Source organism: Cololabis saira, chromosome 1 (assembly GCF_033807715.1).
Source record: "Cololabis saira isolate AMF1-May2022 chromosome 1, fColSai1.1, whole genome shotgun sequence".
Taxonomy (NCBI): domain Eukaryota; kingdom Metazoa; phylum Chordata; class Actinopteri; order Beloniformes; family Belonidae; genus Cololabis; species Cololabis saira.
The window spans coordinates 23332607-23355063 of record NC_084587.1 but is presented as its reverse complement, the minus strand read 5'-3'; the positions used below and the strand labels follow the sequence as shown (position 1 = coordinate 23355063).

Here is a 22457-nt window from a genome sequence, read left to right as displayed (position 1 = left end):
CAGATTTTTGTGCCACTGTATGATTTTTGAAGTAGGATTAATTTAGTATCTTATTTTTCTTATTTTTCTTAATCTGGTCTTCCTAAGTAAAACTTGAGCATCTAATTTATATGATATTCGAACCGTGTCTCTAAAGGATGGACGTTGAGTTGGTAGACAGTTGACGGTGCCCACCAGACAGCAGTATCAAATGTGACACATGTAGCAGGCAGCATTAGGTCTCACGTCCACCTCTATACATCAACCCATCACTTGCAAAATTATGTTTACTCAACATCCATCCTGGCCCAGAAGAAACATTACATTTGATATGCCTTAGTTTATGAGGATGAAGACTGATGTGTTTTTAGTAGAATACAACCTCGTTCATGCGCACCACAGGCTGCACTGATCATGCTAATTGGTCCAGTGAGCTGGCATGATGAGCAAAATATATGCAGGGCAGCAGCAGTCTGTTAATTGCAGGGATTCACTGGATTCTGTTGGTGTTTAATGAAAGGCGTGCAGACCTAGGGTTCCTCGCACATCTCAGAAGAAATGCTTCTGAGATATAATGATAATCTGCTCACCAGTTTGTTTAGAGCAATTCTGTGTTTTTTTTATCCTATTCATATGTTATGCATTCTAATTAAAGGGAATGACAGTAATAAATCATTACATTTCTGTGGTCTGTTAGAGTAAAATCAACGCTTTTGAGGATTTAGGAGAGATGGGAGAATTTTAAAGGAAAAGAAATGTGTTTTTGTTTTACCTTATATTCTCCAGCCTTATAGTCGCATTTTGGCATAATTGATATATAATTCATAAAAGAAATTGTAGGCCAGGGGGTCAGAGTATGACCTTATTGTTATAGTTTTCAGTGTGTGATAATAACCTCAAACGCAGCACCTACTTCACAAGGCCACTCAATTACAATATTAATCCAATCTGTCTTCTTCCCTGTCAGGTCATCAGAGCTCAGCGGAGCAGCAGTACCAACTTCCTGTGGAAATTGACCCTCTGATAGGTATGCTGTCATTTATGACCATTAAAGAATCCACACGCACTTGAGTGTGAGCTTATATATGCATGAAATGAGTTTTTGTGTGGATTTGTGGATGGATCCTGCCGGCGTGGTGGTGACTCATGGCAGTCTGCAGGGCTGTGTCCCTGGACAGTAGATTAGAGTTGTTTCTCAGCCTCTGCCCCAGTTCACTCGTCATGATATAGGCCTCGCTCTCACACTAAACCATTTACATGCAAATTGGAATGCAATGAGCTGTGGCCTAGGCCAGCATTTCATCATCAGCTCCCCCTCTTTCTCCCTCTCCGCCGGCCCTTTCTTCCCTCCCTCCCTGAATCTTCTTTGGTTTAATTTGAGCAGAGGGAAAGGACGCGTGTCAGTGGAAATGAATATGAATGTGGTAATAATGTGTGATTGAGAATGCACGGCAGACGGCTGTCAGGACAATATGGGCGCCTCTCATCCTTCACGACTTGTTGATGAGCAGGAGAAGAGTGCCGAGCTGCAGTGATGTATAGGATGCACTGGCAGAGCAGCGGAGGGGACCAGCCTCCTTTTTCCGCTCTTATCTCCTATCGCTTCCTCGGCAGCCTATCGCAATCTTGTGAACATCTACAAAGGGAGCTGCTCTTTCTCCGTGGATGTTGTGGTCATTCTCAGTCTCACATAAACCATTTCCACACTTGACTACTGAAAATAACCAGGGTTGATTTCAGATCTTTATCTACACATACTTCTTCGCCTCAGTTGATAATCCTGATACAGTATTTGGAATAAAATGCATCTTATCACTACATCGCAATTTACACATTCTTGTTTTCATAAGAACATCTCAGTCAGTTTATTAATATTTGCTTCTGAAAGGACACTTTAGGATCATCTTATTATTAGAACGTGTTATTAAAATATGACGTCTGTTGTCAAAGCCATTTTTGGTCTTTATTTTGGTCAGTATTTGGTAACTACTATGGTAAGTACTTTCATCAAGTAATAAATAATGAATTCTCGCTAGTGGGAGCATTTGCTCATTTTTGGGGAGGTAGCAGGGAGTTTTGTTCTTGTCAGTAATATATTTACACTGTTTGCATTCCAGGAGGAGTCTGAGCTAAACACAGTAAATTGAGGATGAGTGTTGAGCCATCTGCGGTTCTGGGGAATGTTAAAAACTGGATGAAATATTAGTTGCACCACATACAGTTGACGTTCTACATTTCACCTTCTCCCCAGTGTGTTTGACCCCATTAAATAAGGAACACAATGAACATATCTCTTTACAAGAGAAAGAGGAAAAAGATGAATTTCTTACGCGAGTTCTGACTGGAGTGGTGTACATATTTTGTGAGGACTATGTACTCGCCGCCATTACTCAGGCTCTTAGACTCTCACGGAAAATGTGAAATCTCTATAAACTTAATCTCCAGGTTGTTTTATGTATTCTCTCTTAAATCATCTCTGCTTTTGTGAAGCTTTGGTGGAGGTGCATCAAAGTTGGTGCTCTTTGAAAAATAGATGATTGTGTAAACAATTTAGTTGGATCACACTGCAGTTCCATATTTCAGTGTGCATCTGTGCATTTTCAGAGTTTAAGTTGTCTTTTTTTCTTCTTCTTTTAGCCAGTAACGTGGGCGCTCATAGGCGTCAGATCTCAGACCTGCTGGATCAGAGCATGCAGATCAGTTCCCAGTGTTTTGTCATCACAGCCGACAACCGCTTTATCCTCCTGTGTGGCTTCTGGGACAAGAGCTTCCGGGTCTACTCCACCGACTCAGGTACAGAGTAAAGCATCGTGTAGCATCACTGGTAAAGATTGTTTATTGTGCTTCTCCTATCTGAAGAAGTGGCTGTCATATATTTTGTTTCAACAATCTCCCCCTTTTTAGTGTCATCTTGCACCTACCCGTCACACAAATCAGGATATTGCATCACTAAAATGTGTATCGGGGCATCATAACTGTCCCATACGAGCATGCTGTACTTTTCTGACTGCATAGATAAAAATGATTCAGATCTAAACACTATAGAAGGATTTGAAAGATTTCTTCTTCTGTCAGTGACCTGTCCACCTCAGATCCACACTCTGAACTGTTTGCATGTCTTCAAATGCAGTGCTAATTACAAATCATTGTGCTACAGTGCTGCTTAATTTATTTACTTATTTTTGACTGCTTGACCTTGTAGTTAACCTTTTTAGAAATAAGCTAACCTTGACTAGCTGTTCTTTCGCACCATCCTTGATATGGACTTCATCTTAGACACTGCTAACAAAGAGAATAAAAATACTTGTGTTGTAATGTTGTTGTTTTTGGTATCAGTGTGGATTCATAGATGTTCCACTGTTTGCCAAACTGTATAAAACTGTATAAATGTAGCCTTTACCTCATGCTTGTTGATATATTTTCTGAACCTGCCTCAGTTTGCTTGCATTGGACTTGTTACTTGCATGCACATATTAAGTGTAGGTGTGTTATGTGTGTACACACACACACCTTTATTTTCACTCACACACATGCCATCGGGTCAGGGGTCCTAAATGAAACTGTCTGAAGCTTCATCTCCTCACTGCTTTCACTGCAGCCTCAGTCACAATGCTATATGCATCTATACAACAGGCTCCGATTCAATTTCCACAGGCCAGGCCCTCTCTGTCTTCTGCGGAGGAGGGAGGGTAGGAGGGACGGGTGCATAGAGATGGCTCTATTGTGCGACTGCCACCAGGGTCTGCGACTGGAACGTGAACACAGTTTAATCGCACACACTCAACAGCTGCCACCGAGGTCCCTAATCCCCCCCCAGTTAAAAGAATTGAGGGGTTTTATCAATTACAAGACTTGATTGGTACACATGCACAAAGCACAGTCGTACACGCCAACATGCACATTTATTCAAGTAGATTTGTCCATGTGCACGCATGCATGCATGCATGTGTGTGAGCAGAGGAGCATGTGTTTAATACGGGGTACATGGTAGCCATTATTGCAGCAGCCTTCATTGCTTATTTTCAGTTTATAAAAATGTCAAACAGTTCACAACTGTGATGTCTCCGTTCGTCTTTGGGAGTCAAGCCAGTGACCCGCCCGGTTTCATGATAATCTTCATTGTTTCAGGGGGAAACAGCTTAATTATGCAGTGGACAGAGATTCCTGACACTCATACAAAGGTGTCACATGTTGCAAAATGATCCGGTGTTTGAAAGCAGAGGTCACGATGTGAGGGGGAGTAATGAATATTAGACAGCGAGGTGCTGGAGCTGAAGTTTCAAAATCTGACAGCAATTAGCCTCATTACATATACACATGGAGCTCACTGCTCATGCAGGGATGCATTCACAAAGATGAAGCAAATGTTTAATCTTCTCTTGGAACGTACAGAAGTCTGCTCTTGTGTGGATCAATTAGTCTGACTTGCAAATGATCAAGAAATGCATGAAAGCAGCAGCAGACTTTACATGTTACGGTCACATCTCATGTATTTTACTTTATCAACCTGCTATTCATGTTTCCAGAGAAAAATGGTGGAATTCCTTAAGAGCATGTTTTATTTCATGTGCTGTTTGCAGGCAAACTAACCCAGATAGTGTTCGGGCATCGGGATGTGGTGACGTGCCTCGCTCGCTCCGAGTCGTACATCGGAGGAGACTGCTACGTCCTGTCGGGGTCCAGAGATGCCACCCTGCTGCTGTGGTACTGGAACGGAAAGCACAGCAGCATCGGAGAGAGCCCAGGCAGTGAGTGCACGGCCCAGTATAGCAGCACACACACACACACAAGGGTATTCTTTGAGTGTTCACTCTCCCAGACAGTTGTGACTGTGTGATTTACAGCCTCCCTCTGTAAAGTAACCTAGTTTCGTTTGACCACGCCAGGCCTCCTGCATACAGATTGGATTTCGCAGCACTGTCGCACCAGGAACAGCTTTCGATAATGTGTTTGAGATTGTGTGCCTTTTCTGTGAGGCCAGAAGTCCTCTGGTGTGTGTGCGTGTGTCTCTGTGTGTGTGTGCACACAAGAGTCTGTCTTTAATGTGAGTGAAAGTGAGGGCCACTTAGAAACGTTAAATGTGATGTTGGGGGTCGTCGGCCAGCACATGAAAGTTCACCACCATCCGAGGGCCGTGAGGTCATGCGAGTCGATAAAAGTGAAAAATGTCATGGGCCTCCCTCGCGTTACCATAACATATGGCATTAGCTATGATCAAAGCATCGCGCACACATTGCTCAGTTCTCAGCCTTCTTGGTGCTAATTCGGCCGGCTTAGATTGGCGTACATGTTGTTAAGTGATCCATTACAAATGGGATGAAATTTATGACAAATTTTGATTTGGTTAATAAGACGCTTTTCTTTTTCATCTGGAGGATAAAGAACAGCTAACCCAACTTATGCACGGATGTCGTGTTTTGGAATCACTCAAAGATCTTTGTTTGAATGTAATTATAGTTGCTTCATTGGAATGTGCAAACTTTTACTGAGGAAACAGCAGTTTTGTTAACAAACGCTGAAAAAATAAAACAAAAAGAACAATGGGTTGAAATCTAAACCAAAAACCGACTCCATAGTCTAAATTCATAGGGGTCCCACAAAATAGCAAACGCAGCTATTGACTATATACTGTACCATAATTCATAATTTCAGCATAAAAAATGACCCACTTGACTTGTTACATGTAGAGTTTTGATTGTATATGTGTCGGTCTAATATCGGTTGGTCCACTGCTAGTTACCGCGCTGAAGCTGGGGGATCAGACAAAGCGCTCGTCATCCCGTCTCCTCACCACCACAATGTGATGCTCCATTGCCCCGGACCACAGGAGGCTCTTCTAGACATGAAGCTCTGTTGAGCGCGCACACACACACACACACACACACACACACACACACACACACACACACACACACACACACACACACACACACACACACACACACACACACACTCAGAACTGCAGCCAGACAGCAGACTGTTTATTCCGATTCCAAACACTGAGACACCTTAAAGTTAAAACTTGCACATAGTTTTGCATGAGCGTGCATGCAAGAAACCAATTCCTTTAGATGCATTATGATATTTTTAGGTCTCACACACTTAATAAGCTTAACAAAAGCGCATAAGGAGAGCTGATAGACTCTTGGTTTCTGCAGCAGGTGAGGTAGATTTAATAGGTGCTACTGCCATCTACTGGCAAAATGGAAAAAAACAAATTGAGCTTGACATTTATTGTTTAATTATGTTGGACTCTTGTTCTGTTAAATTAACTTTCTTTTTGTGTTAAACTAGCACCTGTGTTTGTCGGTTCATATTTCCTTGTCATTGATAGCTGATATAGTCATCCAGTGTATAAAAGATGACAGGAATGCCAACATATTTATAAATACACACACATGTACAGTTCCTTTCCAGGATTTTATGTGCATCTGGTTAAAACTACTACAACAACAAATCTTACAGTTTTAAGAAATGTGGAAAACTGTAAATTGCACAGATTTTGGCGGACAAATTACATTATTTTTCTCAGTAAAGTGCAAAACATTAACAGTATGGAGCATCACAGGTTATTTTATCCACTCAATAAAGTTCAGTTTTACACTTGGTAACATAATCATCATCATCATCATTACCATTTTTATCAAACAGGATGAGTTCAGTTCTGGCTACAAGGGCATGAAAGCAGCACAGAAACAGCACAGAGGTTCCTGAGTTCACTTGTCCTCCTCACTCGGTTGTTAAATGAAAGCAGAAGCAGCCGGCCAAATCATTATGAAATAAAAATATCCATGGATACTGGAGTGTTGTTAGGTAAATTATTTACTTGTACTTCCAGCCGTCTGTCATTTCACATCAATAACTGTGACACCAAGTGTACTACTGGAATTCCTTTGAACGTTCCTGTAGCACATTCAGAGCTGGATTAAACTGCTTTCGGCTTGTCTGCTCCTTCAAAATACCCTCGGCCTACAAATACTCACTTTTTCATACTTTTTTTACAATCATTCATGATAATAAATTTTATTTCTGCATTACATTTTTCTTTTGTTCTTTGGAGATTAAATGTGTGAAGGATCTAATTGGTATCATCTGCAATTCCTGCCTGTTTTCTCCTTTTTTGTAAACTCTAACTTTATGCACCTATCTTAATAATGACTTGCTGGAAGAAGAGATCTCACTGGGATCCTCCGCTATAATAGGTTGAAGAAATAAAATATTGAGACGGGGAGAGGGCGTGGGGTTGTAAACATTCTGCTCTGATCTGCAAACCACCGCCTCTCTCATTTAATTGTAAACGTCGCCCAGTATTTATGCATTCGCAGCGACAACCAGCTTTAAGTGTGTATCTACACTGAAGTCTTCATATGACATCACTACAGTTATAATCTGGAGTTACCAGCATGGCTGCCGCATTCGCAGTGCAGAAACGATAAGCGACAATAAAAAAAGAAAACTCTCCTTTTCACTCTTAATAAAGCATTATTAATGAAGTAAAGGCATAGCATACACTTTATGAAAGGAGAAGTCAATGTAAAGGCAAATGCTCCTCGTCTCCACCTCTTAACTATACAGTATTTGGTGTTTTCCCCAGATGACTTTTGGATTTGACATTCATTTCCCCAAAAAATTACTTAAAGTAGAATCAACACTTGTGTGAAACAAAAGCTGGTAACGGTTGATGGGCTGATTGGTGAACTAAAACGTCGAAATACAGAGCAGGGTTTTACAATTTTTCAAGTCTGTGAAGTGAAGCTGAGCCCCCACAATAATGCTACGGTAAAAGATGAATGTCCCTACTTCGTGAGTAATATCATTCGTATACGCCAAAGCCACCTCCATCGTGACGCCTGCAGACAGTCGATACTCTCGTCAGCTTTGGTCACGTACAGGTTTGAGATTGTAATCAGATGTGGCCCTAATCTAAACCAAACGGCCGGGCCGGCCTTTAAAACTGATACAGTTTACTTGGATTTACAGAGTTTCCCAAATCGAACTATAGCGTTAATCAGTCGCTAACTAGTGTTCAGGACATGTGGTTGCTTTTAGCCACAATGAAGCTGAAATAGATTAGTTATAGGTGGAATTGAAACAACAAAGCTATCAACAAACTTTAGATATCACAGTTAATTATAGATTTTTTTTCCTTTTCTACACAGTTTCATATAACATGTATTAATTATATTATTTTAAGCGGTGATGTTGTCTGGATTGTACATATGGATTTAGTTTTGTCATTGGTGAATCCTGCTTGAATGCAGTTTGCTCTTTTTGCCTCTTTACAAGTTTAGTGAGCAGTTTGGTCTGTATAGAGTCTTTCTGCTAAATCTAATTATGTTTAATGGCCTTGTGGCTTTTGGAGAAAAAAAACAACTGTCTTATTAGAGAACCTGTATTGAATTTTATGTTGCATAATTCAATTATTTTCCTTTAAGTCATCAAGAAACGTATTTCCATATTAGTTAAATTTAGCCCAGACAACAAAAACTATTCCCTCAGAGTTGTTTTATTTATTTACTGGAAGTGTTTAGAATGGGAAAAAAAAGATTTGAATCCAAGGTTTGGAAGAAACGATTTTAGAGTCTTTGAAAGCGTTTGTCCACATAGCTTTAGAGCCACTTTGTGCACACAGTTATGGCAGAAAAGCAGTGCATCTGCGCCATTTTTTTTTCACCATTTTAAGCTGAATGGGACCGCACATAGAGGAGGACAGGATTAGTTAACCAGAGTCCTCAATGACACGCCGCTGAGCTCCAACCTCGGGTTCCTACAGCACAAACGGATCTGCTCACCTCCTCCGTTTTATATCAGAACCATTCAACTCAAAACAATGACACTTGACCATGTTCTAACATTGTACCAGCTGTTGATCATTAATCCATTTCCAATCGAGAATAAGGGTATTAATAACTCTGCGAACGGGCTCTGTGCAGTTGTGCAAGTGCATGTTTGTGCGTAAATGTGCTCGATCGCAGGCAGAGAAGACAGATGGAGAAATAACAGCCCATTTTGTGTTGTCGTTCGCCCTGACAGCTCAAACCAAAACAAAATCACACAAATTTCATGACTAGAACCATAACTTAGTCCCACTCCCTCTGGCTTTCTGTTTCGCTGCCTGTCTAATACAGAAACATCTGGATCCAGTGAAGGCAGTCATGGGGAGAAGGTCTTAAACATCGCAAGGGGCTCTCATGACAAGTTCTGCAGAGGGGATGTGTGTATACAGTGAAAATCCTCAAAGTGCTGTGTATATACTTTAAAGACATGTAAACTAAAATATCAACTGCCTTCTTGATGGTTTTTTTTTTGTTTAATGATTTTTATTTAAACCTGTTAACTTGTTTGAAGCCTTCACCCTCTGACATCTTCAATCAACCAATCCTTGAGAATGTTTGGACTTTTGCTCCCTCTAGTGACAATAATGCCCATTCACACTTGCTGCAGCTCAGAGCCGTCGTGTTTGTGTGTTTGTGTTCTCAGCAGCGTTCATCACGCCCAGGGCCATCCTGACGGGCCACGACTGCGAGGTGACCTGTGCCAGCGTGTGCGCCGAGTTGGGTCTCGTCATCAGTGGCTGCAAAGGTGAGGCCACTTGGTCCTGTGAAAATGTACCAAAAGTAAATGCACACCTCAATTACTCTTAGTTGAGCCATCATAAAATATTAAATATAAAACACAGATTAAGACAGAAAAATAATGCATTCATTTATAATATACAATTGATTCCACTGTGAACAGTAATTTCATTAAGATTTAAGTTGATACGTTTCGTAAAAATTTAAATTAAAAAAACAAATTGACAACAAATTGCAATGATATAAACTGTGTTAATGTATAATAGGTTGCAAAAACGGATATATTGTATCATTTTTATTTAAAAGCAGCTTGTTTCAGAAATGTCTGACGGGACATTTTTAACAATTAAGTTGTATCGCTTCTTATTTTTATAACATTGTAAATGTTTTGGAGCTGGTGAAAGTCTGGAAAGTTAAAAGCATTCCCACTTTTTTGGTTGACTCAGCACTTCAGGAACACAGACGCTCCTTTGTCGTATTGTTGGTTTCTAAATACTCTAAACGTTTCCAGTGGGTGACAAGTAAGACTCCTTACAGATGACGTTGTATTAGGTGGAGAAATTCCGTTTTTACACCATAAATATAACCCCTGGAGGCGATCAGTGTTGCTCCAAAACTTCAGCTAATTTAGACCGAAACGAAAAAAAATCAAAAATATGTTTGACTGCAGTTGAAATAGATTAAAAAAACTGAAAAAGGATTGCGTCTGTGTGCAGAGGGTCCTTGTCTGATCCATTCCATGAATGGGGACCTGCTGCGGACCCTGGAGGGCCCAGAGCGCTGCCTGCGGCCCCGGCTCATCCAGTCTTCCACCGAGGGCCACTGCGTGATTTACTACGACAAGGGGCAGTTCTGCCTCTTCAGCGTCAACGGCAAACTCCTCGGACACGTGGAAGTGGAAGACGGCATCAAGGTGAGGAAACGTCAGTTTTTCTGCGCGAGTATTCACAAGAGAGCGCACTTGCATATGTATGTCTGCACCACATCTGTGCAGAAAGGCTCTCACTGATTAAAGGCTCAGTTTCGGTTTGAGATCTGAGCGAGGTGAAGGTCAGCGTGCCTCGGGACAAGCTACGGCTTCACATCCCTCTTTCCCCGTTCGCCCACATACACCAGAGGAAATGGTTCTTTTGATCCGGGGCTCCGTTGTCAGGTCAAATTGCGACACTGGTGGAAAACATTCCAGAGGAGTGGTCAGTTCTGAGCACCGGCACCATTAACCACCCTCCAGCACAGGACGACACATTCCCCACTGCCCACATTTCCTCCCTAGTGGGTAGAGTGACACAGGATAGCAGCTACCGCCTTTGCTTTCCAGGCCCTTTGTTTCCGTTTTGGCTTGGGAAATGTAAGCTAGCTCTGACAGACGGCCGCACGCCTGTTTACTATTAAAAAAACCTCTCGTGCCCGGGCTCCAAACCTGCCAACCAGCCCACTCTTAAAAAGCCGCAAATATACTGAAACACTGCCTGAGCAGCCTACCGGCACTTCAAAAGTACCAAGTGCTTAGCTTCAAGATTTCCCCACGTGCTTTATTGCGTCTTTAAAAGACACTAACAATGTTTTAAGATCCGCTTTGTACTTTTATCAGAGTTCCCCGTAAAGATGGGGCTGGGGCTGCGGCCGGCCTCATCAGCCCTCCTCGGCTGCTGTAAATACCATCCACGTCAGATGTTATTAGGACAGTCCTAATATCTCCGAGCGAGGCTGTGTGAGTCTCAGCCCGCTCAAATCCACCCTCCCACTCCAACAATATTTAGTGCTCTCATGTACATACCAGAATCAATCTTCGCGGCCTCTCGGAGCCTCGGCACAGTTTGACTCCGGGATAAATAAGTGTTTGTCCTGGCCTGCAGCACACACTTAGAAGCAGGGAGGAAGAATGTACGCTGTGCGACTTTATAGAGGTCTGAAGTCAGAGGTTAGACGACATGCGAACAGTCAGGATCCCGCTCTAATAGCAGAATTGGGTGACTGAGGCCATGCTGAATGGATTACATTCTGTTAAGTTATAGTATAACTCGTGCAGCGTAAATGTCCCGGACCTTTTTTTTTTCCTCCGCCTGCGTGAGTGTAACAGGGGGATTAACAGCGCCATAAATTAAACATTTCACCTTTTCCAGCCCCAGAATCCACCCACTGTTCTCTGAGGGGGAAAAAAAAGAAAGTAGAAAATATGGGCATTAAAGAGTGCATGTGTTTCTACTGGAGTCATTTTTTAGTCATCCGATCCGCCGCAGCCATCTTAGCCCCTGCAGAGACATCGGCCATCTTGTTTGACCGCCCAGTGGCAAAGGGCTGATTTATAATGTCTGTCTGCAGCCTCCTACCTGGCCGGGCTGACATGTCTGCCAGCTCCCCGACCTCCTGCTGCGCTCCAGTAAGGTCATGGACTTCACTAGTGGTTGCACGAGTACATTAAATACCCAGTACTAACTGCTAAATGGCTCCTGTGCCTTTTGTTGAAATTATCGAGCACTCAACCGTCCCACCAACATGCGTTGCTAAGACACAGCCATCCGTGACGGCGTGGTAAATCACTGAAGTAACGCACGTTCTCATAAACGAGACTAGGAGAGTTTTATAATGACAAACTTTAAGAAATATTGTCCAGAATGAGCAGTTTGCCTCAGCGTTTTCAAGCATCTTAATATCAGTCATGTCAGTGTGTCTTTGATGTTCAGGAGCAAGCCCATTCCCACGGACCACCGTGTTGAGCTCCAGTGCCCAACTTTATATGTTTTCAGCTGGGTTATAAAAGAAAATCCCGTTTTTGTTTCGTAAACACATTTTTCTCTTGGTTATTAATCCAGCTGGATGAGGTTTCCTGACATGCATCTGTAGTCTTACAGCCTTGTTGTTTCAGGTTGGAGGCGCGTTAGTTTTCTGCAGAGGAACGCTGCATGAAATCAAACACTAGACAAATAAGTCACTATCGTGCAACAATTAAGACATACTGAAGATCCCCTCTTCATTCGGCCTCCGCTCTCCAGCTGTGCATTCACAGCTGTGCATTCTCCCTCCCTGGTGTGCCGTTTGCTAAGCATTAATGCGGTCCCTTATAATGTGAAGGCGGTCCCTTCCCTCTGCTTTTAGGCCACACAATAATGTTTCTTGTCCCTGGCTGCTTTAATTAGTTGGTGATGAAAACAAAAAACACATTAAAATGAATTAAAAAAAGAAAGTTTCCCTGGTTGTTATCACGGGGGACACAGTAGTCAGTTTCTCCATCCCTGCTGGCGGGGAAGCAGGTGGACCTGGTTTCATCATGAGGAAGACCCCGGCACGCACAGGTTTCTCGGTTGTTAACTCTGTCTGTAATGCAGCCTGTTCAGTCGCTCTCTGCCCTCCACCCTCTACCTGGACAGAAAAACTCTTATATCCTTGCTGTTTTTTTGTTTTTTTTTTATTTTATTGCCTTTAGCTCGTCAGTTGGCTCGGAACTCTGACAATCCTCGCGCCTCACTTACAAGTTTCTGCATTAGTAATCAGGCAGCACTCTTGTTATGAATGAATGAAAGCTTTATTCCGAACATGGGAAAACATAAAATAACACATAAGTCAAAATAGTCAAAACAACAAAAAAAATATAGATAAATAAACAAAACAATGTTGCCATGTCCGAAAAGGAGTAGAAAGAAGCATATGCTTATTTAATCCTACCCCTTCTCCCTTCTCAGAAATTACTATCCTCAGTTGATTTCAGTATCATATTACATATTTACATTACATATGTTTATTTATATTTGTTTATTTATAGGATCCCCATTAGCTGATGTCGCAACATCAGCTATTCTTCCTGGGGTCCCCAATGCAATTTTAAAAGAACATACATAGTCCATACATACACACATTTATCGCAGTTACGGATCACCGTAACACCGAGTCATAATACACACTAACAGCAAACTTTAAGTCTAAAATACATTAGTGGTGGAAAAAAAAAAAAAAAGGAATCATACAGTCATTCCAATACCACAAAGTATAACCCACAAATACATTTCTGTAATAAATTATAGCATGTGATATATTTGTTACTCATTGAATTTTATGTAAAAAGTCTTTAGCTACCTTTTTAAAACTGTATTTTGATGTAATATTTTTGATGTTATAAGGTAATGCGTTCCATCCTGTGATAGCTCTGTATAAAACAGTGTGTTTTAAAAAGTTTGTTCTTGGCTTAGGTGCCAGTAAATGATCGTAACATGATTGTCTGGTTGGATATTTATTGACGTTTCTAGTGAGCACTATCTGATCTGCGAAATATTGTGGTTTTTTACTATTAATCAACTTCCTCATGAAAGTAAGGAGACTTAATTTTAATCTGTCTACAACCAACAGCCATGATAAATGCTGATGCATTTTTAAGATATTTGCATGCAGTGAACAATTTAAAGCCATCCTAGCTGCTTTGTTCTGTGCAATTTGAAGTTTATTAATATCTTTGGTGCCTGCAGATGACCAAATAATTGAAAAAAAAACATATGTGCACATTTACAACCAGAAAATAGATAATGTGTGTAAACAAGTGACTAAATGATCTGTGCAACACCTGGTGATCGTCAAAGCCCTTCATCCTCCCTGTACCCAGTGAAAACCATATTTTTGTACCGCTGTTTAAGCTGCGAGCTGTTACAGCTCTGTTACAGCTCTGTTACAGCTCTGTTACAGCTCTGTTACCACTACAGGGCCGGAACCAACCGGCAGTGCGAACAGAGATAAAGTTAGTGCCTCGCTCAACGATATACTGGAGCTTTTACAAGATAAAGCTCCAAAACCGAGTTTTATCCGCCTTAGCACAACTCTATCAATGTGGTCATCCCGTCAGTGGTGGTTCAGTTCCTTTATTCTTAAATTATATTTAGCACAGCTTGCTAATCTGAGCAAATGAACGTGATGTGTCTGAATGCAAAGCAAACCCACGTCACAGAAATGAAAAAGGTGCTTCAGTCACGCTTTAATGAGGCAGTTACTGTAGACGACGATGTATTGATCTTTGATCACTTAGATCAGGATCAGATAAGTTCAGGATGTGTCAGTGTGTGTGAGCGCCTTCATACGCCAACATAAGTAGAAACTTGGTGTCGAGAGTTTCCTTTATTTTTTGAATAGTCTTCAAATCACTTGTCCAAATCAGGGTGGATGTTCCCTGTTGAAGCCTTTTCTGTATTGTCAGACCAGATGAATTTCCTGAAAATGACTTTTCTCCAGCCTCAGCTTTCCTTTTTCCACTTATTATGAGCCTGATTCAACACACATGCCGCTGATGATTGAAGTGTCCTCTGCTGAATCACTACAAGGCGGCCGCAGCTGAAAGACATCCAAATTTGGCGTCATAAAACCACAAATGACAAAAGCTTTTAGCGTAATTTGCTGCTTTTAGAAGTTACGTTGTGCCTCGTCATTTCATCAGCTACGGTTACTTGCTGATTGATGCTCCTGACTGTTTCAGTTTCAGCTTCCACCGTGCGCCGTGCCCGTAATAGATTCCAGCACACAACTTGATTTGTGTACATCTGATTCCCGAGGGACCCATTCAGCTGCTGCCGTTTGAGGGGAGAGTAAATCTCAGAGATTCGCTACAGGGAGCCATTTTTGGGATGTGGGATTTTTTTTTGTTGTTGTCAGATTTTAGTTTAGTTTGATATCGGCAGTACTCAAGTTGTAAAAGAAAATCAGGGGGGATGGTGGATTTTATCATATGGGGACGGATAATTTGTGCTGATAACAAATAATATAATATATTAGAAATAATAGCACTGACCAAAACACCTGCAGAAATACTGCAGGAATGACATAGCAGCAGTTAAATGCAGCCTTCTGTAAGCTTTAAATATCCACTGGACTTACATCAAATACATCAAAACACAACAATAAAAAACACTTTTCTGAACTTATCAATATGACTCTGTCCTTCACAGGATAAATAAAATGGATCACTGCAAAAACTCAAAATCTTGAAAACAGAAATGTACTTGAAACAGGTGAAAATTGTCAAATAAGTTATTTTTCTGGTGTTATTTTTCTGGTGATGACTCTCAATGTTGAAATAACAGTAAAACCACATTAATTGATGAAATGACATAAGGGATGGAAAGGCAGGATGGCAGTTTTACAGGGGGGATGATTTGGACCGTTTTTATTTCAGGGGGGATGCCATCCCCCCTCATCCCCCCTCAACTCGAATGTATGTGGGTAAACAGCTTTGCTACCATGCTTTCATGATCATGAAAACTATCTTTCTGCATTAAATTATCATGTCATAAAATGTGCAAACTGAATGAAATCCTCATCATGGTCCAATTATGATAATGTTTATTATTATAATGAATGTACCATGCTGGAAGCGGTGAGTAGGTGAATAATGAGCTTTTCCCCGTTTGTCGCTGGCAGGCCATGCTTCTCAGTAGAGACGGTCAGTATCTGCTGACCGGAGGAGATGGAGGCGTCGTGTCGGTCTGGCAGGTCCACAACCTGAAGCAGCTGTTCACCTACCCCGGCTGTGACGCAGGAGTCCGCTCCATGGCCATGTCACATGACCAAAGGTAACGTCTGCACCCTGGAAGCCCCGGTAGAAGCAGCAACGCCTTTTCATTAAAGGCTGAAGTTTAAAACTGGGCTGTGAAGGGACTTTGGTAGATATAATCGGACATTTTACTGCAAACGGCAACAAAAAATACGAATTTTAGTAGAGTCAGATACTCAAAAAGGGTGGTTTGTATTCTTAAATACATTTTTGAACATTAGTAAATTTTAATAAGGGTGAATTAATTATTACAAAAGTTTAAATTATATCCCAGCATAGGAAGAACGCTGTTAAACAAGTAAGACACGTGCACAACTCCTTTAAAATGGCATCAATTTACAGCAAGAGCTACACAACACTTCCTAAAAAGTATTCAAATATTCCGTCAAATGAAACTGAAACTGTTATTATACTTTATCTGTAAAAGACGCCTTTGTGTAACTTCAAGACTATCTAAGTATTTCAGTATAATTTCCTTCCTCTCCCACAGGCTCTGGTTATTTTTTTAGCTTTTACTGTTTTCTTATTGCAGAGACATCCGCTCTTGTTGAAGAAATTACTTTAATTTTTTTTGTGCCGTCTCTGTAGTTAGAAAACACCTCATTGGGTTTGTTTTTTTTTTTTTTTTTTCACATAAAGTTCTCACCCCAAAACATGCTCTGAGATACAATAAAACACTGATCCCTGTCGCTTGCTTACAAGGTGGTGATGTATGATTGTAATCTTCTGTTGTAAGTCGTGTTGGATAAAAGCATCTACTAAATGTGTATATATGTTACACTTAATTATATATAATATTCACGCACATGCTCCTGAATTAAGCTCACATTTTGTGACTCTCTTCAGGTGTATCATAACCGGCATGGCATCGGGAAGCATCGTCCTCTTCTACAACGACTTCAACAGGTGGCACCACGAGTACCAGACCCGGTACTGAGGGGAAACTTGACTAACAGAGACGGATAAATGTTTGATGTCACAAGGGTGAACTCTTATCAGATGCACTGTTCTGTCTATCTCCTGATATCCTGAATGTATCTTAGTGGAAGAAGAAGAAGAAAATAATCTGTCCTGTTAAAGTAAAAGAACTACTATTTTTAAAAAGGGCATTGCTATATTTTGTAGATCAGATAGAAATTTTCATATAAATTGAAAGGTGGGGGGTTACATTATTGTACGGTTCAAACAGATCTATTTTTAGCTGTGAGAGTCTATTTTCATCTCCTCCAGAAAATAAAAAAAAGGGATTTGTGGGGAGTTGACGACTTAAAAAAAAAAAAAAAAAAATCAAAATATTTCTCTACCTTTGGGGGTGAGTGATTTTTGTTTTTGTTTTTTTCCAGTAGATGTGTATGTTGGGGAATAAATATTCAACTATCATTCACTTGCTTTTCACTGTTTTGGCACAGCGGGTAGATAGGAAGTGTTTGATTAAAAGATGATGTACTTAACGGACCGGTGAAGAGGAAAATACATTTCTATAAATATCTATATATATAATGTTTAAATGTAGTCCTCCATATTTATGACGTCTAATCCTTCTGTACCTCTGTGCTTGCTTAGAGATTGTTTTTGTGCATGACTCATATTGAACATATCAGTTTATTTAAAATGTCAAACATCATTAAAAAAAAAAAGAAAAAAAAGAAACTGCATCAGTTATTTGATTGAAGGGGTTCTCCTCTTGTACGTTTCTTTTCTAAATGACTGAATAAGCAGTAAACTGTTATTTCTGAAGTCTTGGGGAGCCTCAGATGAAGTTTGTGATGGATAGAAGAGAAGTGTTGATCATGATTTGATTGGACCGTCAGACAGTTCCACATCTGTCGGGGTCTGGTCTCCAAAGCAGTGAAAGGAAAGCCTTTTTCCATTCTCATCACAGCTGTCCAAATTACTGAACGAGTAATATTGTTTAAATCTGATCAACACAAATTCTAGGAGCATATTTCTTTGCTTCTGTGTTTTAACAAGCATTCACTTGTGTTGTTGATTTTTCCGGAAACATTCCTTTCTTTAAAGTTTGTGCTTCAATGTGGTTTGAATCTCTAGTTATATGGGGAACTACTCTTTTCAATAACTTTTTTTTTTTCAATCATTTTGGAGTGTTGTTTGCCGAGTTCTGACAATAAAAAGGAATTTTATAATTTGAACTGTCAATCTTTTATTACCACAACTGTACAGCACCCTCTAGTGGTCAGATTTCGGTTGTACACACAGTAGCCACAGACAAACGTAGAGTTGAAGTTTTTATTGCATTCAGGGGTGTTTTTCTTACCTGTTCCAAAATACTAAGACATTAAAAGCAGTCGCCCTATGCCTATAGAAAACTGTTTTACGTAGTTTCACATAATCTATTCAGCAATGCTCTTGTCTGCCTTTTCATACAAACTTTACAAACATAAAGGAAATAAACTGTACCTGCTTGACTTTGTATTCAGACAAATGTTTTGGAGATTAAAACAATTTACTGATGAATCAATAATATGCCGGAAGCAGAATGTGGGACATCCTTTCAGCCAAGCTGGATTATATAAAGGCCTCAGTGATCTAGTACAAACATATCACCATGACAACGCCGACTCTTGCCAGTCTTACAGCTCAGAAAAACCATCAACAAGTGTCATGCAGGTTCCGGTTCAGGTTTGCTAGAAATTCTACAAGTGTGGAAGTGTACTTCCTGTGCTTTAGTCAAAAACATACCTGCAGCTTGATATCTTGGATTTATGTTCTTATGTACAACAGGTGTTACTTGGTAGACCGCTCATACACTCCGAATGCAAACCTCCAAGTTTAAAGTGGACAGCTACGGCTCATAACACTACACATGAATGGGGTGGAAAAATTCAGCACGAGTCATATGGAGCCAAATCAAGGCCAAAAGTTGATGTCACGCCCCCCACGCCAGATTGGGGCCAAAAGTCTGAAACTGAAAAAAAAAGATTTGAAACTGAAAAAAACAGAAGTGAAACTGAAAAAAAAAGATCTGAAACTGAAAAAAAGATTTGATACTGAAAAAAAAGAATTTAAACTGTAAAAAAGAATTTTCAGGTTCAAATTTTATTTTCAAATTAGCAAAACTTTTGGCCTTGATTTGGCTCCATAGAGTCAGTGGGTGAACAAAATCTACAGCACCAAAAGGGGGGAGGTTAAGCCAAAGAGTTAAGCATGTCTATCACGGTTGGAAATACTGTAATTGTCATTAAAATCTTTTTGCAATGCATTTAAAAGCCGGGCTGACTCCCTGAAGTAACTCATTTGCAACTAAACCCCCCTGCTAGAAAACTGCTTTTGATTCAACGTCCACTGGAGTGACGACTGCGCATGAAAGGCTCAAACTGATCATGAATACCTTGAACAGGTCTGATTAAATGGCACGTCTTCTGCGTGTATTGAGGGAATCACAAAACATTAGAGGTGAAGCTGTTTGAAAGCACTTATTTCTTTATTAACTACTTGGTATTCCGGTAGACATCATATATTTTGTCCTCCCACTGTAAATTAAACTGTACTGTTAATCTTAGCATCAGGATGACTACTCTACCTGTTCAGAAATACTCGTATAAGAGGTATACAGTACTTCCTTTTCTAAAGCGACAGCAGCTCATAGTGGGGTGTGTTTGCACTGATGATGATGATGATAGCACGCAGTCAAAATAATTCACATTAATGTGGTACAGTAATACGACTTCAAAGGAAAAACCACTCAAGTGAGTGACATTAACTTTGTTCCCTTTCCTTTGCAAATAAATACAAATATTTACAATTAGACTCTTGTTCTTCTCAGTTTCAAAGAGATTTGGGTGAAAATGAGCGGGAAACCTGTGGATACAGCAGTCACTGGTTCAGTTCACAGCTACTAAGAAACGCTTAATCGTGGGGGGTTCAGACTCCTTATCCCATGCAGGTTTGTGGGAGTGAAACGGGGGAATTTAGATTTGCTCGAGAAGTTTCTCAGCCAGTAGAGGACTAGGAGAAGGAGAGCTGGGAGGAGGTGTGGAAGGAGGAGAGGGAAACAGAGTCGGGTGGATGGAAGACGGGGAAGGGGGCTCTCGTACGGTCGGGGAAGAGAGCGGGAAGAACAATGCGGGCTGGACGGGGGACACCGGAGAGGGAGACACCTGCTCGGTGGGAGACGAGGGGTCTGGGAACGGTTGGGCGGGAGACGATGGAGAAGGGCAGGAGAAAAGCAGGGGCAGAGCAGACAGAGACGTCGCCTCTAAAGAGCTGCTTCTCTTCAGAGCTGGGAAAAGTGCCGGTAGGGTAGTCTCCACTTTTGCAGTGGAGGACACGTGAATATTGTCAGCAGAGGGTGAAGAGGACGGCTGCAGCGGACTTTGGGGAGTGGAGGGTTGCGGGTCGGGCTCGGCAGCTAAAGGTTGGCTGTTGTTTATTTGAAAGCTGGAAGGTTCAGGAGTGGAAGCAGCATCGAGCCGGGCAGCCTCTGCGCTGCTGGACGCCTCAGGAGGAGCAGTCTCGGGGGGAGGATGTTGCTCGGGAGGTTCTGGTACTTTGGCACGTACAGGTAACGCCTGTTTGGTCGCAGGGGTCTGTTGGTCTGGGGGGGCAGACGGGCTCCGGCCGCCTGCTGGACACGCCACCGTTTGTTGTTCGTTACAACAGCGGGTGGGGAGGTGGAGGGTCTCCTTATCTAGAGCTGTGTTCTGGGAAGAAAAACAGACAGACAAACAATGAGCTGATCTCAGAAAAACCAATCAGATCATTTAAATCAGTCTAGACTGACTTCAGGAAACCGTAAATAATCAACGCACGCTTCCCTGTGAGGGATTTCTCTTAGTGAGCAACTTCTTTCCACACCTTCTCACATCCAACACTGACCCAGGTTTTAGAAATGTGCTCGATTCACAGGATGAAACAAACAAATGGAAATACAAAAACTCTTTTGCACGAGCGTAAGAACAAATAAAAAAGAAAATCAAGTGCAACCCAATGTGCACAAAAAGGGCAGATGAGAAAAAAGAGAACATTTACTTATTCCATTCAACAGCTTTAGTAACAGTTTTTTTTGTTTGTTTTTCCTTTGTAAAAACTAAAATTAAATGACCAAAAGCTAAAAATGAGTAAATGTTTGACGTTTTTCATTTGCCCTCTTGCTGAATCCCAGCAGCAGAACACACGAGCACACCGTTTTAGTGTTAGTACATACCAGTGCCTTGGAGCTAATTCAGAGGGACGAAGTGCAGGGAGAGGGAAACAAACAAACAAACAAAAAAAAAGGGACAGAGACTAGTCTTACTCACAGCTTCACAAAACAAAGTCAGCACAACAAGCAAGACGCCCAGCGGATAGATGTTGTTCCAGCTCAGAGCCACTGTGGGATATTTGATCCCAAATCTAATAATGCGTACTTTGTATTTGTGGCACTCAGTTGGAACAAACTTAAAAGTACATATATTCTGGAAATACTACACACTAGACAGGATTATTTCAAGCAGAAACACGTCAGCCATATTGATTAGTTGTTGAAATTAGTTTGGCACTTTTCTGTATTTTCTTTGAAAATTCACAAAACAGTTTTTTTTGCAAGAGCCTGATGTAGATGGATGGTTGTAACTACAGACAAACACAGGACAGTTTGTCTTATTGTGGGTTCATATGAGGGTCAAAGACGTGACGCTTACTTTTTCTGTCCGATGGAACTTTTTACCTAATAATAAACATAAAAATGAATAAAAAATATAACATGTATGTCTAATACGTTCCTTCTACATGTGCCCACTCTTATTTTATTTAAACATGTTGGTTATTGGTCATTTTCTGCCATCTGAAGTGTGAAAACATCATGTGGGGTGACCGTCCGGCCTTGACTTCTGTTTGGACAACTGGTTTTAAATCACATTAAAAAAATGTAAAAATAATGCTTGCTCTATTGGGCATACTTTCAAACTTGTTTTAGATTTATTGACAAAGTTATGGAACATTTGTACACACATTTCAATCATAATACACAAACTAATCTTGTCCGAATATGTTCATTGTCTGAATTATCATCTGGGGTGACCATGAAAAAAATACAATTGAGGGACTTTTATATTGACAATCATCTCAAAGAGGATGTTGCATCAGCCAGTTACTCTATGAGGGTCCCAGAGAGACAACCTGCAGGTCAGTAGTCTCTCTCTCCTTTACAAATAAATCCTCTTTCTAACTGCTGCAGTGTATACGTCACATTTTGATATCATGTGGGGTGACCACCCTAAAACTGTAAATAATTAGTTTTATTTGCAAATCTATATTTTGAAGGTAAATTTGTTAGTGATATGTGGTGAGAAGTAGCTAGCTTAGATCATATCGCTAACTGTTAGCCTGTTATATTTGATTAAACTTGAAAGCATCATGTGGGGTGACCACCTGTCATG

At 40.9% G+C, this 22457-nt stretch overlaps 2 protein-coding genes across 15 annotated transcripts in view; one reads left to right on the top strand and one right to left on the bottom strand.

The window, feature by feature from the left end:
* lrba (LPS-responsive vesicle trafficking, beach and anchor containing) overlaps positions 1–18279 on the top strand; it is a 198615-nt gene extending 180336 nt beyond the window's left edge. For 2 of the 10 annotated variants that reach the window (XM_061718425.1, XM_061718433.1), the window contains 7 exons: positions 947–1006; positions 2617–2772; positions 4560–4727; positions 9460–9561; positions 10271–10467; positions 15948–16099; positions 16927–18277. In XM_061718425.1, the coding sequence (XP_061574409.1) occupies positions 947–1006; positions 2617–2772; positions 4560–4727; positions 9460–9561; positions 10271–10467; positions 15948–16099; positions 16927–17017 (926 nt within the window). In that variant the 3' untranslated portion in view covers positions 17018–18277. Of the gene's footprint in view, positions 1–946; positions 1007–2616; positions 2773–4559; positions 4728–9459; positions 9562–10270; positions 10468–15947; positions 16100–16926 lie in introns of all 10 variants that reach the window. The other 8 variants (XM_061718455.1, XM_061718448.1, XM_061718478.1 and 5 more) reach the window with 6 other exon arrangements.
* A 34-nt stretch (positions 18280–18313) lies between these two features.
* Positions 18314–22457, bottom strand: part of dclk2a (doublecortin-like kinase 2a) — a 50100-nt gene continuing 45956 nt past the window's right edge. For 4 of the 5 annotated variants that reach the window (XM_061718503.1, XM_061718516.1, XM_061718509.1 and 1 more), the window contains one exon: positions 18314–20741. In XM_061718503.1, the coding sequence (XP_061574487.1) occupies positions 20010–20741 (732 nt within the window). In that variant the 3' untranslated portion in view covers positions 18314–20009. The remainder of the gene's footprint in view (positions 20742–22457) is intronic. The other variant, XR_009782402.1, reaches the window with a different exon arrangement.